This window comes from Ruditapes philippinarum, unplaced genomic scaffold, assembly GCF_026571515.1.
Source record: "Ruditapes philippinarum isolate M1 unplaced genomic scaffold, ASM2657151v2 ctg795_1_1_1_1, whole genome shotgun sequence".
Classification (NCBI taxonomy): Eukaryota; Metazoa; Mollusca; class Bivalvia; order Venerida; family Veneridae; genus Ruditapes; species Ruditapes philippinarum.
Window position 1 is genome coordinate 615,457 of NW_026857770.1, and position 18,244 is coordinate 633,700.

The 18,244-nt window shown below is 35.1% G+C and overlaps 2 protein-coding genes and 1 non-coding gene across 3 annotated transcripts; all 3 read right to left on the minus strand.

Annotated features, from left to right (window-relative positions):
• Positions 1 to 239: 239 nt before the first annotated feature.
• Positions 240 to 311, minus strand: Trnaa-cgc (transfer RNA alanine (anticodon CGC)). Its single transcript has one exon. It is a non-coding gene; the product is annotated as a tRNA-Ala (tRNA).
• Positions 312 to 7,217: 6,906 nt separating this feature from the next.
• LOC132750911 (uncharacterized) lies at positions 7,218 to 15,535 on the minus strand. The gene is made up of 5 exons (XM_060740981.1): positions 15,224 to 15,535; positions 13,892 to 14,890; positions 13,090 to 13,641; positions 12,749 to 12,928; positions 7,218 to 7,391 (listed from the first exon to the last, which is right to left on the minus strand). Exons 1-5 carry the CDS (start codon positions 15,533 to 15,535, stop codon positions 7,218 to 7,220), a joined length of 2,217 nt encoding a protein of 738 aa, XP_060596964.1.
• A 53-nt stretch (positions 15,536 to 15,588) lies between these two features.
• LOC132750912 (uncharacterized) lies at positions 15,589 to 17,577 on the minus strand. The gene has a single exon (XM_060740982.1). It carries the CDS (start codon positions 17,575 to 17,577, stop codon positions 15,589 to 15,591), a length of 1,989 nt encoding a protein of 662 aa, XP_060596965.1.
• Between the last annotated feature and the right edge of the window lie 667 nt (positions 17,578 to 18,244).

Here is an 18,244-nt window from a genome sequence, read left to right on the forward strand (position 1 = left end):
CCACCCCAAAAGATATATCCAGGTGTATTTAAATTTACTCTGAAAATTGCATGGTTTAATTATTTAATAGGTAAACATGGACAGGTGCCGCTCTGAATCAACAGACATTTTGAGAAAAAAAGGAAATTCCAAAACGTTTGGTGAAAACTTTACATGTGCAAAAGATACAGGTCATTCGGTGCTTTTTACGGCTTTTCTTGAGAGAAGATGCATGTGGGTTTTCTTCTTAAAAAAAAGGTTGGAGATGCCGGGGATTGAACCCGGGGCCTCTCACATGCGAAGCGAGCGCTCTACCACTGAGCTACATCCCCGTTGCAATAAACATTCGGTTTTATTATCTCGATTCGTAATGTAAACTGTAGATAACTTTACCAATATACATTATTAATACAGTACACGCGTTTATTTTATAAATAACTTATAACTATAATGGAAAACCTGTGTCTAATATTAACTTTTCAATTGTTTAAGCAAGCCAATAAACTAGATGAAATGAGTAATTTATAATTTTTGAATGTTTTCACTATGAAGTGAGGGGATATGCAGTTAGTGATATGGGAAATATCTCACTGATTGTACTGCATAGCATTGTAAGAACTGTAGAAATAATGCTAGGATATTATACAAAGTGACGTTGACGTCGACGTTGTGGCGAAAATAAATGTACATTGAAAAAATGTTTGTTTTGCATATACTATTTTCACGTGTGAAATATTATAAATTTGATTTTACATACAAAACAAATTATCTACATGTATTTATTTCATGCATTTTTAGGAAATTATGCAATTTTATGAAATAATTTCACTATTCACTGAAAGCATGTAATAAATTACATACTCGATAAGTAATGATTGTAGCAATTTAGTACTGAAGATTTGGATCGCGTCTTTTGTATATATCTTTTATTTTGTATACAAAATGAAATATAATATATTGAATCATTTGAGGCAAAATATGTGTCAGAAATGATATTTTTCTTCTTGAAAGGGGCGAGCTTGAGTTTATAGTGTTATAATAATTTATTTAGAACTTATTAATTAGATGCTTTATTGTCAGAAGTACAGTGAATGTATAAAGGTAACCAGACCGTTAGGCCGTCAACTTCAAGCCGGTAGGCCTCAAGGCCGCAAATTTAGGAAATATAACTATACTTATAAGAATAAATAGATGGTTAAACTATATGGCTATTGAGTATCGTTTTTGAAATTGTAACAGGATATCTATATCATTTTAAAGTGTTTAGGAAATGAAAATAAAAGCATTTTCTTAGAACAAATAAGAACATTGTAGATCTGCATTTATTTATTGATCAAATACGCTAGATAATTTTACATTTCAATATAAATATAGTTTTTTATATTTTACAGGAAATCCATTTTCAATGAACTTTGCAGGGTTCAGATTGAAAATAGCCGTTGCGTCCTGATGTATGATTGCATTCACTGATAATGTTAATCTTTCTAGGCGCAAACCTTTATTTTTTTATTTTTTTATTTTTTTTTTTTTTTTTGCCGAGCATATCAGTTTGTACGATTTGCTGTAGAAAATCCTTTATAAAATGAACCCCTTTTCCCGTTACAGTAACCTGGAAAAAAAAACCATCAACAACGTGAACCACTAAAAAGAGAACCATTCACCGGAAGTAGCTTGTCGTCTGCCACCGGGATGACTGACAGGCAAAGCGGCAGGTAATTGTTCAATTTTTGAAAAATGATATCTATTTAAATTAATTTCCACTGTACCAAATTTTCTCTAAATTCCACCTTGATTAAACTGGATAATTTGTTATGAATCGGTTTAACAATTTTGATGCCTGTCAGAGACTAAGCTGACATGCGGATAAGAAATTTTACACGTGTAACATGTTAGTGCATTTCCTGCAAATTAAACGCTTGTGTCTAAAGATTTTTTGATTTTTTACTCTTCGACTGGCTATGGTGAGAAAGTTACAGTTCGTTTGGAAGGGCAAGTAAAGAAAAGATACATATTTGTCAGTCATGTACCTAAATTATCAAGGTACTAAATACAAAGTTTCTCTCACTCTACATGGATTCATGAACTGGACGCATACCCGACCAAATTTGTCTCGAAAAATAAAAATTTTAATAAATAGATATCCAAACTGAATGGACATTGCGCTTACAGCTAGTTAGATGGGTTTTGGGGATTTTTTTTATTAAGCTGCAGATGTATTATTACACTTCATCTGCATGGCCATTTTCTATTTCTCACATTTCCAAACAAAGTAAGAAAGCCGTATCAAAAATGATGAACACCATGAAGAAAATTAAAGACGATAACGACAAGAGAAAGTGATTTATAGTTTGCCTTTGTTAAACTTGTGGGGAGGAGAATAGAAGAGCAGTCACGAGACGTTTAGGAGGCTGACGGGATATGATTAATGAGGGTATGGGTGGGGAAACCATTAATACATACGTGGGATTATTCTAATGCTCGTAGAAAGACTTTTTTCGTAGAAAATTATAATAAAACGAGAAAATGTTCTTTTTAAGCAATATTCTGGTTATTTTTTTATCGATTATTCATCGTGCATTTTAAAAGTGGTAAAATAAACATATTTTCCTTATGTAATAATAATGTAGGTAAGATATTATAAACATTGCATGATACGAATAAATTTCGTATACTGTTTTTCACATAGCCAAAAATCATCCGCTACAGTACAAAAAGAAACTAGATAAATCTACAGTTAGCATTTAAACAAGTGAGGTTTATCTTTTTGTAATAGTAAAATAAACGAAAATTGAAATATGAATGTTTTGAAGGCTATGTGATATTTTCAAGTGTATTATGTAACAATATACCAGGTTCTCGGGCGCGGACCGCCATCCAGCGAGATCTCGCGAGAAATGATTGATGTTCTCACATCTAATCGTTAGATCACGTTACTGTCATACGCCTGTGTATCCCATCAAACTCCTGGTCACGTGACCTCATCAACAAAACCGCGACCCTGAATTAGACCTAACCTTTTCATTTAGTTAAAATTTGAGAAGAATAATGTTTTCACCCCTTTGTCAGTGTTACACATCTAAACAAAACTGGGTAATTGTACAAAATATTTAAGGAACTCTTCTCAAGTGTAGAATGAACATAATTTTTTTAGGTTCGAAAGTTAACACGAGTTGGGGCCATGCTGTAACTGTATGAGTAAAGCTTCTGAATATCACAAGTAAGGACCGCAAGATATAAAAAGAAACCCTTTTAACGAAATAATTCGTTCATTTCGAGGCATTTTCATTTTTCGATGTTTTCCTGCTTCAATTCTGTATCATGTAATACTGCAGAGGAATGCACCAGAACGTTATCTTAGAAATATTTTATGGGTCCTTAAAAGTATCAAGTATTTAGATAAACTTATCTTAGTACATGTATATATACATACGGTACTATTATAAATGAAAACTTGTCACTCTCAACAAAATTTTGTAATTTCATAGAAATCGCAGGAAATGCTTTGCCTTAGTTTCTATGGAAAGGTCCGCCGGCGAGGGGGCAAAGTTCGTAGAACGCCGTGTGCGGACAGTTTTTAATCAGTAACTAGGGCAAACAGTACATTCCCATAAACACATAGAAAATATTGAAACCTGCCTGTGGCTAAATACATACAAATTCACATGAGCTCATTTTTCTTATTCCACAAGATGCCTGCAGCTGTGAATAACTTGGCGTGTGAATTTGATAGTTTCCATCTGCCCAGGGTGCCAACTTCACGTTTTCATCCCTCTAGTAGGCGCATGTAGAGATCGCAAAATATTGCACAATACTAGAAAATGTTTTGAATTTTGAGACCCCTGTCAACGCCTCAAATTTCCAGCATAAGACTTTATTCTAATTATAAAATGATATCACTTTTATTATTTTTAAGTACATACGTTATAAATGAGTGGAACAAAAAATGGTTACACACTGACTCATGGTTCACTATTTCACTATAATAGATATAAATAATGTAACTGCTGCTGCTGCTGCTGCTGCTGCTGATGATGATGATGATGATGATGATGACGATCATGATGATGACGATCATGATGATGATGATGATGATGATGATCAATATCATGATAATAATAATAATAATCAATCATGATAATAATAATAATAATAATAATAATAATAATAATAATAATAATTATTATTATTATCATAATAACAATAACAATAATAATAATAATGATAATAATAATAATAATAATAATAATAATAATAATAATAATAATAATAATAATAATAATAATAACTATTATCATAATAACAATAACAATAATAATAATAATAATAATAATAATAATAATAATTATAATAATAATAATAATAATAATTATAATAATAATAAATAATAATAATAATAATAATAAATAATAATAATAATAATAATAATAAAACAACAAAACAAAAAGTCGACTTGAACAGTTTAATAGTGTTATTGAAGAAACGAGGCATTTATCAGTTGTATTTTTATATTTTACAGAATTGTCAATTATCGGGAAGATGTGGTCTTTCAACAAATCGTCTAATATACTAGCTTTATTAGTACTTAAGAAATGAGCCATTTTGAGAACATTTAAAACCATTGAAAACAGGTTTACTGATATGGTCTTTACATGGGGGTTGTCTTAGTATACAAGGTTTAACTATAACTGAAATTATTAGAGTTATGAGAGTACACCCTTAACAAAATAAACTGGGAATGATTTCGGAGTTACTATACATTTTTTGTTTGAATAAAGATTTTGTTTGTCTCTCTGCACCTAAAACCCACACTGTTTCCAGACAAATTTAATTGAATATTTCACCAGAATTTACCACCCAACTTTAGCCTTGTTGGGCCCTGTCAGCTGATAGACCGTATTTCAATCAACAGTATAATTACTGTGACACTTCTAAACTACAATATTTTAATAGGAATTGTCAGTTATGTCCTCAATTAACGTTCGCAATATTATTGTTGGGAAAAAACGAATCAGACTCTGTGTTATTTACTCGGCAATGAATCATCGATGGTCGTGTTTTCATTAGAACAGCCAGCCTCTTTCTTACTGAAATTGCACTAATACTTCCGGTTCCGGTCACCAAGTACATGTTACTATTCCTGCTTGATTGGTGACCACAAAGAGTAATCATTTTGTGTGCGATGGCTGATCATTCATTCATTCATTCATTCATTCATTCATTCATTCAGTCATTCAGTCATTCAGTCATTCATTCAGTCAGTCAGTCCATTCATTCATTCATTCATTCATTCATTCATTCATTCATTCATTCATTCATTCATTCATTCATTCATTCATTCATTCATTCATTCATTCATTTGTTCATTTATTTATTTATTTATTTATTCATTCATTGACTGATGATTGATTGATTGACTGATTGATTATAGTATCCTCAATGTACAATATACAGCTAATATGTTACGTTACGATACTTTACATTACGTGTTGTTTTGTTACTAATATATAAAAATTAAAGTTCGTGAAAGTTGCACAATACATGCCAAGAAAATTAATTAAGAAATGCATGTTTCATTGCAGTTACCCCATAATTTACTTTTCTACGCGGTTTATAACCTTTTTATTTAATTTTATTTTTATTTATTTTGTATTTATATAATTTTTTTAACCATTAGCATAATTTACGTCGCTAGGATGTTCCAACTCAGCCCCAAAAACACGTCAATCATCTGAGGATAATTTGAGGATATTTTTTTCTGAGCAATGAATTTTAATAGAGTGTTAGCATGTTTTATAATGCGATAAAAAGCCAATAAAACAGGAGGGAAATTTCGCGTTATCTGCTTCGTACACACGCCTCATCGTCCCAGGTGTCTGTTTTCAGTAATAATTCTGTCATTCTAGCCTGATTTAGTACGGGTATACTTTCCTTATTTACTGCTCGGTTCAAGATATAAATTCAGGTACAAAAATGTAACAGTTTTCGTAGAAATAGAGTGGTTTTATTTTTATTTTATTTTCTCTGCACAATCAAGTATATGTGCGTGTCTTTAATGATGAAGGTTTAATACGTCAAAAATTTTAACTTCATGAGTTCATCGGTACCATTTAACAATCTCATGATTTCAACTTCATGAATTCCCGATTTGAACATTACAAATATGTGATTTCAACTTTATAAATTTCCGATTTCATCCTGATGAATATGCGATTAAATCTTAATGAATCCACGGATTCAACTCCATTAAATCACAATTTCAACTTCACAATTTCATGAATTCAATATTTCAACTTTTTTTTTTAATTTCAGTTCGTGAAGTTGAAATCATGAATTCATGAAGTTTAAATCATGAATTCATGAAGCTGAAACTTTAAAAAGTAAGATTCGTGATGTTCATGAATATGAATTCATGATGTTGAAATTATAAAACCGTGATTTCGTGAAGTTGAAATCGTGAATTAATGACGTTGAAACTGATAAAACGCGATTTCATGAAGTTGAAATCAAGAATTCATAAAATTCATATTTTAAATTGGAAAAGTTGAAATCATGAATACACGAAGTTGAAATGTCCCCATTTTATAATTATTGTTGTTTTTTTTCTTCAGGTGTTGAATCTTAGTTCAGAGTATAATACTTAATGTCCGTCTTCGTTAGTCTTTATAACCTCTGAATGTGTACAGATTTCTATGTCCGTCTTATTAATAAAACACAAAATCGTTGCAAGTTCAACCTCTATTCAGAACATCATCTTGAGAATTAATGCCAGGTAAAAATTAACTTAGTTACATTGTAACATTAATCCCTGCTGTGTAAATAATGAGGCATTTCTCATCTAAATTCCTCGCCCTCCGAGGGGTGGTCAGAGTTATTGGCCGCTGACATTACGTCTACGGGGAGCATGTTTCAACAGGTAATATCATTAATCTACAATAATTAGCCATTAATCAGCGACCAGTACTAGCAAAATGTACCACCTGTTGAAAACTAGCTCCCAAGAATGATTATTTCAGATTTATCATTATACTCTACATTATACATGAGCAGAGGATTTTTTCATGCCTCGATTGACCAGGACTAGAAAGTCAGAAGACATGGGTTCGATTACAGAGCGTTGAACTGTGAATCGGGCGACTCGGGTTCGAATCCCGGATTTAGTCACTTTCGGTGTGTTTGACCATGAAATCCTCTTCACGGTCATTCGCACTGTACCTCTGCACTGGTACGTACAGAAGGTATTAGGTCCTTGCGAAACTGCTTGAGAGCCAGTCGAGAAACGATGCAGTGGCTGAACTGAGCTCTAGTAAATTTAGTGTAGCTTGCTGCCGTGATCCGGAATGAAAACTACCAACACTCCCACCACTATCGATCACAAAAATCATCTCCATACTGTAAGCAAACTGATACGGATGCTGCATTTTAAAATTGATGAAGTACATCCTCAATAATCCTACATATCTGACTTAAATAATAGATTAGAATAATTTGAGTAAAAAACTTCAAGCTAACAAACGTAACGACTGAGATATATACAACTCGATGGCATTTATTTGAACCGAAAATTGAATTAAACGTTTATACGTTGGATCTTACGAACGTTTGAACAGAACGTAATTTTAATTAACACGTGCAGACATCAAAGTAAGTCAACTTCGCTTATTGACCGGAACGTGACCAAGTTCTAGTTATGACAATAAACATTGGCCGTCTTGGACAAACCAGGCGGATCCTTTGAAGAAGTTTATATTTATTGTTTCATGAAAAATGTCAAGGGGTTTGATTAGGAACAAATGAAGCTTTTAAACTTTTCAAAAGAATGCAAATAAAAGTTTCATGGTCCCACGCTGAGGCGTTGAAATGTAACAATTTAATAAGACAATTTTTAATTCGGCTTTATTCAATGCAAACATTCAAGTTTGTTAATTTCCAATGGGATTTGGTGGTGCCATTGATTCAATAGTTTTATAGACAGCAAGGGTTTCTTTTTTTCTTTTTTTTCCGTAAGTTAAGAATATAGATGCAATTTAAGAAAAGAAAGTTTTCCATCCAATATTTTCCGGATGTACCACAATAATTCTAATTCTCAAAGAAGCGAATAAAGTCTACTGAAAATTGTAGAATAGGCGATTTTCATTGATTTTCTACAATAAAAGATTTATTTTCTCTTTTAATTTAAAATTGTGTTGAACTTTGATTTTAAATGAAAAATACAGTAACAAGTTACAAGCCAGGACACCAATTTTGGTCAATCATATTTCTTTCTCACATTCTCATGCTATACCCTTATCTTGACTTTAAAACTATTCTATAAAAAATGAAATATACAATGGTTAATTGTATGTTTGGCTGAATGAGGGTCCAGTCGCTCTTTTCAGGAACAGAGAGTATGGACACCGGACATGCCACAATTCATGTCCTTAATGGTTATAATATGCATAAAGGTGACCTATTAATTTTGTATTCAGTAAATCACTGAATGATACTTAAAAATATGTACGTAAGTCGATAAGTCGATTTTCAAAGAAATTTTTTTAGCAAAAGTTCATTTTTAAATATTGGCAAGCACTACCGCCTGCGCATGCGCATCGAATGGTGAAGTGAATTGACTACTAAGCCACATTCACTCAATCATCGTTCAGTACAAATTGAGCCATTGTAAACGTTTGTATTATCTGACAGAAAATTGGAATTCAAAGTTGTACATCATCAGTAGCAATTAGCGGTGAAATATGTAGAAATTCTCCCCGACATTTTATCTCTGTCTGGGAGATAAGATTTCCCGTAAACCCGAGATAATCTTTTCGTTATCTCCGTCTAATGCTCCCTCGATTGGCTGGCAAAAACTCTCAGGAACTCACTCCTAATGCTGCTGCCTTTATTTTTTCTGTCTCCGTGTTATGTTGTATCTTACAATTATTTATGCAGATTTTCCGCGTCAAAATTTATTCAGCAAATGCAACTTTTTTTTAAATATCATTACCCACTTCTTACTTAAAATGTATTTGATAATCAAGTATTAAATTCAAGGACAATCTGCAGTGTGAGGGAACAGAAAATAAAAAAAACGTAATTTTTATTAATGTATCTACATTTAAAGAACATGTTCTTATCGTGGTTATTTTGTAAGGTTTTAAAGCCCACGTTTTTGTCGTCTTAATGTGTGATTGTTTAAGACCACGTTTTAATCGTGGTATTGAATGGTATATTAACACCACGTTTTTATCGTGGTGTTGTGAGATATTTTAATACCCCGCTATTATCGTGGTATTGAATGGTATTTAAAGACCACGTTTTAATCGTGGTATTGTATGGTAGTGTAAGTTCACGTTTTTATCGTGGAATTTGATGGTATTTTAAGACCACGGTCTCGTCGGGTATCGTATGACAGTTTAAGACCACGTTGATAAAGTTGTATTGTATGGTAGTTTAAGACCTTGGCATTTTAATTAAAGTTTCATCTTGCAATGTACTCCGCGGAGTAATACACGAAAAGCTTGTATGTTTCAATGTAAGTAGTTCGGTGTCAGCACCCTATTGGCATCTGTATAACGGCAAATGTTAACACTACATGTGCACTGTTGCTGCAATTTAAAACAGCAAAATCAAGGTTTTTTTTACTGTTTTGTATTAACTGAATGAAGCAGAAGTTATTTAGATATCTATGTATTTAATAAAAACTCATAAGAAACTTCGATACACAAATATATAAATCAACATAATATATTGGATATTAAACAAGTAATAATCTTATATTTAAATATTATGTTGACACTTCCGTCGATGTCAACTGTCTTTATATTTACGTTTTTTTGCCAAATACTTATAGGAACGAGCATTTACCACATATCAACTTGGACCTAATTTAAATTCTGTGCAATTGATAAAATGGAAAGCCAAATACCGTTTTTTCTTGTAATAATTAATTGAACAGCTTAGTTTGTTGAACGAAACCTTGATTTATTGGGTCATTGCAGTCTTTGTAAAGTGATAACAACTCTATGATCCGTAAAATTCTTATCTTGTTCGTGCATTTGCGAAATTTATAGACGTATCGCGCTTTTCTATACGATGCTATCAATAAATCAACATGCGCAAGAGGTTTGCCGCTTCATGACCCGCCCACTTGTCATGTGGTATCTACGCTCCGCCCCTACAGAAAACATCCGTGTTTCATTGCTTATGCCTTCGCTAAAGCCTTCAAGCCAAGTGGAAATAAGAATTATGCTTGTTTTCGTCATAAGTATTCCACAAAGAAACATCTCAGTATTTTCCCTCTCCGATACCTAATCTTATTAAATTCGCTGAAAATCAGAAGTTGTACTACAGTACAGGTTTCAAAATCGTTGCCATTACACTGAAAACAACTTGGACGCAACTTACAAATTTATATAGTGTTGCGGGAGCTTAACAAAAATATGGAAATGTTTGTTCAAACTATACGAAACCAATTTGGGCCTACAACGATACAAAAACTGTTAATTCGTGATATTTTTCTACACCGAATAAATGTTTTCTTTAGTGTTAAATATTGTTTGCTTTATTCATGTGAAGCATTTAGTTGTACATTCACAAATATTTAGATGTCCTCAAAGTAAACTTGATCTATCAGTCCTGTCTGAAACATATGCTAGAAAACGGGGTTTAAGGTTGCTTGTCAACAGACGAACATAACGAGTGTATTAAATACTTACACCGCTGTTAAAGTTAAAAACATTTTTTTTTAAATCTAATTTCAATCTTGTAAATAACTTTGTCATTTTTTCTTCATTTATTCATAAATGTGATTGTGGTTGTAAATAAATTTAAAGGCTTGCTTAAGATGATATAATCATCATCATCAGCAGCTGCAGCAGGAGCATCATCATCATTATTAACAGCAACAATATTCACAACAACAACAAAAAAACATGAGTAACAAACCAACCAACAATAAAATAAAACATTTTGTTAAAAAAGAAAATTATGAATTTGTAGAGAAAAAAATCGTAGTATTAGATACATTAAATAAAATTATTTCACCTGAGACCTGATAAGTCAGACAATCACGTGATGCAAAATATAAAAATAACAAATATTAAACCCGCATTTACGTAACTTGTCATTGGAAAGGAAAGGTACCATTTATTTATTGTAACCATTTATTTAATATAGGATGTGTATTGGAATTTTTCTTAATGAAATCTATTTCATATTGTCATTTTTCTCTATCTAACATAGGAATTAGTAATATACTTCATGAAAAAATAACAATAATATATTTCAATAGTGATACTATTTTGGCTATAAAAAATATATGATGATGATCTGTTGACAAATCAAACAATTTTTTATTGTCCAAGTAATCAAAAGAATGCAACAGTTTAGTACTTAAAATACATGTGTACCCCGTTATATTATGTTAATACAGTCAAATCTGTGAATAAAAAACACACAAAGAGAGACTAAACATGGTCTTTATAGACAAGTGGTTTTTATTTGGAGGTTACTCTGTTCTATTTACTCAATGTAGGGTTGAGAAATAAAGGTTTTTATTTACAGGGTGGTCTTTACTCGGAGGTGGCCTTTAAAACAGGTTCGACTGTTTTATGTAACACTAAGTCTCTTATCATCCAATTAAAGACTGATCATGTGTGTCTTTTATTAATTTCTGCAGAAAAGAAAGATTCCGTATTATATTTTACAGTATTATATAAATGTACTGATTCGGGGAAGATGGTAAAACAAAACGGTGTACGGGACTGCCCATGCACGGCGCAGCCGTAAAAGTCGTTAAAGTCGTTCGTGGGATAAGTAAAACTCTGCAGTGCAATATACTCGTTCTTATGTTTATTTGTAGACAACAATAATCCTACTAAACAGCTAGTCGAACGGTTATCTGAAACAATGATAACCGACTTACAATAACAATACATGAATTTCAGTAAATAACAATAAGCAAACAGAATTACTTCGATTATAACAATTTAAAGTCAATATGCCCTTAACATAAATCTCTTGAACTAAAAATAGTATATCTCTGTCTCTTGAAGAACTATTTAAATATTCTAAAGGTTACAAAAAATGTAAATAGAAATGCATTTTATAAATTGAAATAATACAAGGAAAAATGTGAACTTACTGAACAATGCAATCTTTATCCCAAAACACTTAGAAAATTAAACATCAAATTCAACAATTTACATTTATGCGTGCTTCGCTCGCCAAGTCGCCCTTTCGAATGCGGTCTTGGTGCGCGATTTTAGGGGACGTGCCCGATGAGTATTGTTCCTAAAAATATACAATTCTGTAATTTCTGACCAATCAAAAATGTTAATTTTCATATTAGACGCGGTTCCAAAATAAGATTTGCCGCTTATGGATAGGGTCTAACGAGCATTTTTGATGAACGATATATAAACAAGATTTTGGCACATAGTAATTAAATCTGTCTTCTGACAGGCCAACGAAGGGGCAACCAGATAAAAATTGAAATCTATATGTCTCTGTTTCTCGAACCTCAGTGCATGATGACCTAGCCATGTCTCCTACACCGCCCCTCAATGAGCCTTCCATAGAGCTCATTCAAATTATGCAATCTTAAGGAGACAAGGCTGCGAGAAAGAGGCACTAAACAGCAACTTCAAAATACACAAACTATCTACGATATACTTATAACTACAATATACTAATAATACACATACGATTCTACGACAACGAACTACAGGACATGGCGTTCTAACAGACACAAAGTTGTGATCGGTCTAACCTTAATTGAGCCATTTACTTTTACCTTGCATGACCGCACAAGTCCATCACGTCCCTTACTTACATCAAGAACGAGGCCTAAAGGCCACTGACCCGCAACGAAGGCTCGTTGCATACAAGTACAAGGTCGTTGACGGCCACGCTTCTCTGCTGTGTATACCATTTCTGCCTTACCTGTAAATTCGATAAATATTCCCGCGTCCATCTTTTCCAAAATAAATTTGCTAAATACTGTACCTGTCTCCACCAGCGCCTACAGTAGATATCATGCTTGTCGAACAGACCTGGTGGAAAGGACGCGTTTGTTCGCATTATCAGCAGTTTATTGGGTGATAAAGGCTCCGGATCCCTTGGATCACTACTTACCTGAGTGATTGGTCGATCATTGAGAATTTTCTCTATCTCTACCACCAAGGTCAACAGCGCTTCGTCGTTGAGAAGTTGTTCGCGAATGACAGATTTTAATGCTGTTTTGGCGGACCTTACAAGCCGTTCCCAGACGCCACCCATATGTGGTGCATATGGCGGATTGAAATGCCATTTGATTTCACGCTGCTGACAGAATTTCGTCAGTCGACTATTATTCCATAGCTGAATACTATCTCGTAATACCCTTTCACCTGACACGAAATTCGTTCCATTATCACTGAAGATTTTCTCAGGATTGCCTCTACGGCCGATAAATCGTTGAAGTGCACATACGAATGAATCAGTATCCAAGCTATGGGCAATCTCGATGTGCACTGCTCTCGTGGTTAAACAAGTAAATAAACAACCATACCTCTTTAAATGCCGTCTTCCGGATTTCACAGTCATCGGCCCAAAATAATCGACGCCGACGTACGTGAATGGTGCTTTATCAGGCATAAGTCTCTCTTCTGGTAGTTGACCCATTTGCTGTGTTTCAGGACGATGGTGCTTTCGTTTACATTCAAGACAAAGGTTCAATACAGACTTTACCGCTCTGTGTCCTTGAACAATCCAGTATTTCTGCCTTATAAGAGAGAGGACATGTAGAGTACCAATGTGTGCATTCCTTTCGTGGAAGTCCCTTATCAAGACTCTGGTAACATGATGAGAGCTAGGAAGAATTATAGGATGTTTAGCGGCTTCGTCGATGAGCGAGTTTTGTAATCCACCTACTCTTAATAAACCCATCGGTATATACCGGATTTAATCTGACAAGTGAACTTGATTTAGATACATTACCTGCCTGTATGACACTTCTTATTTCGTCTCCATATATTTCCATTTGTAGTAGCTTGAAGACAGCGGATTTTGCTGCTCTAATTTCATTTATGGTAAGGTGTTTTGATGCAGCATAAGATACCTTGTTACCTCGCAAGTATCTCTCTACAAGATAAGTTTTGAACCTAAGTAACCAGCCCACTGCTCGCTGAAGTTTGTGCCAGTCGGAATATCTGGTCAGTAAGTCATCGATTCCCTTACATTGCTTACCTTGTGAAAGATTGACATTTACTTCCGGTTTCACATCGATATCATCATCAGAAACAGGAAGGTTCGTAACAATTTCTGGCCAACTAATTCGGTCCTTCAATATAAAGTTTGGGCCATTTAACCAGAATGACAGTTTATCCGTATCATAAGGATAAAATCCTCTAGAGGCAAGATCGGCAGGATTTAACTTTGACGGTACATACCTCCAATCTTTTGGCGTCGTAACATCATGTATATATGACAGTCTATTCGCCACAAACGTCTTAAAACGCTTCTTGACATTATTTATGTAGCCTAGTACGATCATAGAGTCTGTCCAGAAAATGGTGTCATGAATTTCTATGTCCAGTTCTTGAGTCACGAGTTGATACAACTTGACTGCCAGCACCGCTGCAGCCAACTCGAGCCTCGGTATGGACAGTGTCTTGATTGGAGCAAGCCTGGATTTCCCTATAATCAAACTACATTTGATGTTGCCAAATGCATCGTACACCTTTAAATATGCTGCTGAGCCGTACGCCTTTTCCGATGCATCGCTAAATATATGAAGCTCAGTCTTAGTAGAATGTCTATCTAACGCAATCGGTTCTAGACATCTCTCAATACTCACCTTTGACAATTCCGACAGACTGGCTAGCCAGTGGGACCAGCATTCTGCATCAGCTTCAGATATCTTTTCGTCCCAGCCTAATCTTTGTCTGCAAGCATTCTGTAATACTAATTTGGTATCAGAGTAACAGGTGCGACCAATCCCAATGGGTCATATAACGAACTTGCTACAGACAATATACCTCTTCTTGTATAACCCTTGTCTTGCAAATTGACATCAAAAACGAAGCAGTCTCTTTCTACATACCATTGTAGCCCAAGTGTCTTCTCAAGCGCTGCATCTATTTCAATGTCAAGTCTGGTAGTAGATTCAGCCCTTTCCGTCTCGGGTATCGAACTTAATACATCTGGGCTATTAGAAACCCACTTGGTTAATCTAAATCCGCCTAAAGAGAGAATTTCCCTAAGTTCACGGGCAAGTTTTAATACCTACCTTTTCGTCAGATACCGACTTCAAAAGATCATCGACGTAGAAATTACGTTCTATGGTACCGACGGTTTCATCACTGAATGCGTGAGAGTTATCTCTAGCTGTACGTTTCAGGCTAAATGCAGCACAGCTAGGTGACGAGGTAGCTCCGAATAGGTGCACGTTCATACAGTATTCTATCGGTTCTTTACTAATGTCCCCATTCGGCCACCATAGAAACCTCAGCGCATCTTTATCACTGTCTTTGACCTTTACCTGATGAAACATTGCCTCAATATCGGCCACTAAGGCTACAGGTTTCTGCCTAAAACGCATAAGTACCCCGACTATGCTATTCATATAATCGGGACCTTGCAGCAAGTTATCGTTCAAGGAAGTGCCCTAAACTTTGCTGCACAATCGAAAACAATTCTTACCTTATTAGGTTTCTTTGGATTTATCACAGGGTGATGAGGAAGGTACCACACGCGCCTATCATCGTTTAGACCAGTCTCAAGTAACCGTTCAGCATAACCCTGTTCAATATAGCCTTCCATAGTGTTCTTGTAAAGGGTGTATAACTCCTCGTTTTTACCAAGTTTTCTCTTTAAATGATCGAATCGTTTGAGAGCCATTGATTTATTGTTTGGTAAATGAACACCCTTGTCCCGCCATGGGAGACCTAACTTGTAGTGACCATTTTCAAGAGTAATCGAATTTTCCATCAATGAGCGTGCACGGCGGTCTTCTTGCGACATGCCTACACCACTATCAAGTTTCATGTCCGGAAAATCGGTATTCCATAGTTTATCAATCTGGTCATGCACGCTCAGGCTTTGCTGAAAATTTACATTGACAGCCGTTTGCAGTGTACTCTTACCTGCGGGTCCTATAATGCTCCACCCCAAGAGCGATCGTATAGCATAAGGCTCGCCTCTTCTTCCTCGCCTTTCTTCCTCTACCCAGAAGGCTTCAGGTACATCACTACCTATCAATAGTTCAACTTGCCCTTCGCTTATCTGCGGTAAGTCAATACCATCTAAATGTCTCCACTTACTTACCTCTCTACGATCGGGCAATGAATCCAGAGATATGGGCATTTTACGCACTGACCATACTTTATTTAAATCTAAGGTTTCCCTTTTATCTAAAGAACTTACCTTAAACTGTACTTCTAAGCCCCTTTTCCTTTCAGTAGACTGATTTACTGTTGTAATAGTAAACTCACGGCGTATACCTACGGCTCCCAATTTCCTAACAAGCTCATCACTGCAGAGTGTTACGTCACTACCTTCGTCGAGCAAGGCGTACGTTTTCACCTGTTTGTTACCATTTTGTACTACTACAGGGACGATCCGTAAACTCACCCGATTACGTTTACTACCTAACTGTGAAACATTACAGCAATTACTCTGTCCATTATTATATTCAACATGCCTAATTTCATCATGCAACATAGTATGATGCTTCTCTTTGCAACCCGAAACTTCACAAAGACTATTTTTGCGACAGAATTTAGCAGAGTGTTTAAAGTTTAGACAGTTCTCGCACATTTTGTGCATTCTGACAACATTCAACTTTTCCTTAAGGTCAATCAATTTAAACTTCGGGCAATCAATGAGTTTATGACCCTCTCTGCAGTATACACAAGATAAACACGCAGAGCGTTTCTGTGGTAGACCGTTACCTAGAAATTTATTGCTAGAGCTAGTGGATAGAGTTACAAATTTCTCGCGCGGGGGAGAGGTCATTTGAGGTTTCCTAACTTGAACAGATTTTGACTCATAATGCAGGTCATGGCCGTACATAGTATTTGCAACTGTGGCCCTCTCTTTTACAAAGGTAAGAAGATCATCAAATGATGGTTCGATTCCCTGCTCAATTAAGCGGCTTGCTCGCTCGACCCATTTCGACCTAATATTAAAAGGTAATCTGCGAACAATTTTTCTTAGATTTTCAGTGTTATTAAGATCCGACATGAACCCTACTTGTGATAAATTGATCTGACATTTTTCCATGTCAAGAGACAGATTCATGAGACCCTTAATGTCATTATTTCTTATACTGTTGCCATTGATTAATTTCTCTACATGTGATCTTGCAACTAAATGTGGCTTACCATACCTAGATTCTAAAATCGATTTCGCTCGTTCGAATCCCTCCTCGGTCGGCAACACAACACAATCCTCAATACTACGCTTAGCGTCACCTTGACAAAACTGAATTAGATAGCTTAGTTTTAACCTATTGTCATTTACCCTTGATTCTATATTTGTCTCAAAATTACAGATGAATTTACCATAATCCGACGGGTTTCCATTAAATGTTAACAGTTCAGGTTTTGGCAGGTTGAGACTCTCCTGCACACTAACGGTCATTGCTTTAAGTCCTTGGAAAAGTTCTGCATCACAAAAGGTCTCTGTACAAGTGGCTCCGTCTCTGTAGCTAACTTCGTCTGTGCGAGTTGATCGACGTACTCCTGCACCTTTTCCTGTGAGCTTAATGCCTTTTCAGGCAACACGGATTCTTGGACGCGTTCACTCGAGCTCGAACCAGAGTCGCTTTCATCATCCAACTCGGACCTCGCTAACTGGTCTTGAGCTGATTGCAGTTCAAGTTCTCGCTGCAATTCTGTCTGTTGAATATTCAACTCTTGCATTTTTCTCTGCAGCTCGTGACGTTTTTTTGTCTGATCCAATTTTAGCTGTGCAAGTTGACGTCTTCTCTTCGAGGATGATCTTGAGATTTCTGTTAATCCGCTTCCTCCATTTTCACTCACTGAAGTTGCCGAACTATCTTTGTTTGAAGCAATATATGCTTGAACTCGTACTAATAATGACTCCAACTCTGCCTTTGTGACGTCGCGTGAGCGTTTAATTTCATATCGTTCTTCAGGTGAAACATTTCTAGATTGTCATGCTCATTTTCGAATTCCTTCCAACACTCATTTATTTCTTCCCTTAAATCACGCACATATGAGATACTGTCTTTCTCATTCAAGCGTAAACTCATACCCTTCGAAAGTTTAGCAAGTCTTGATTTATA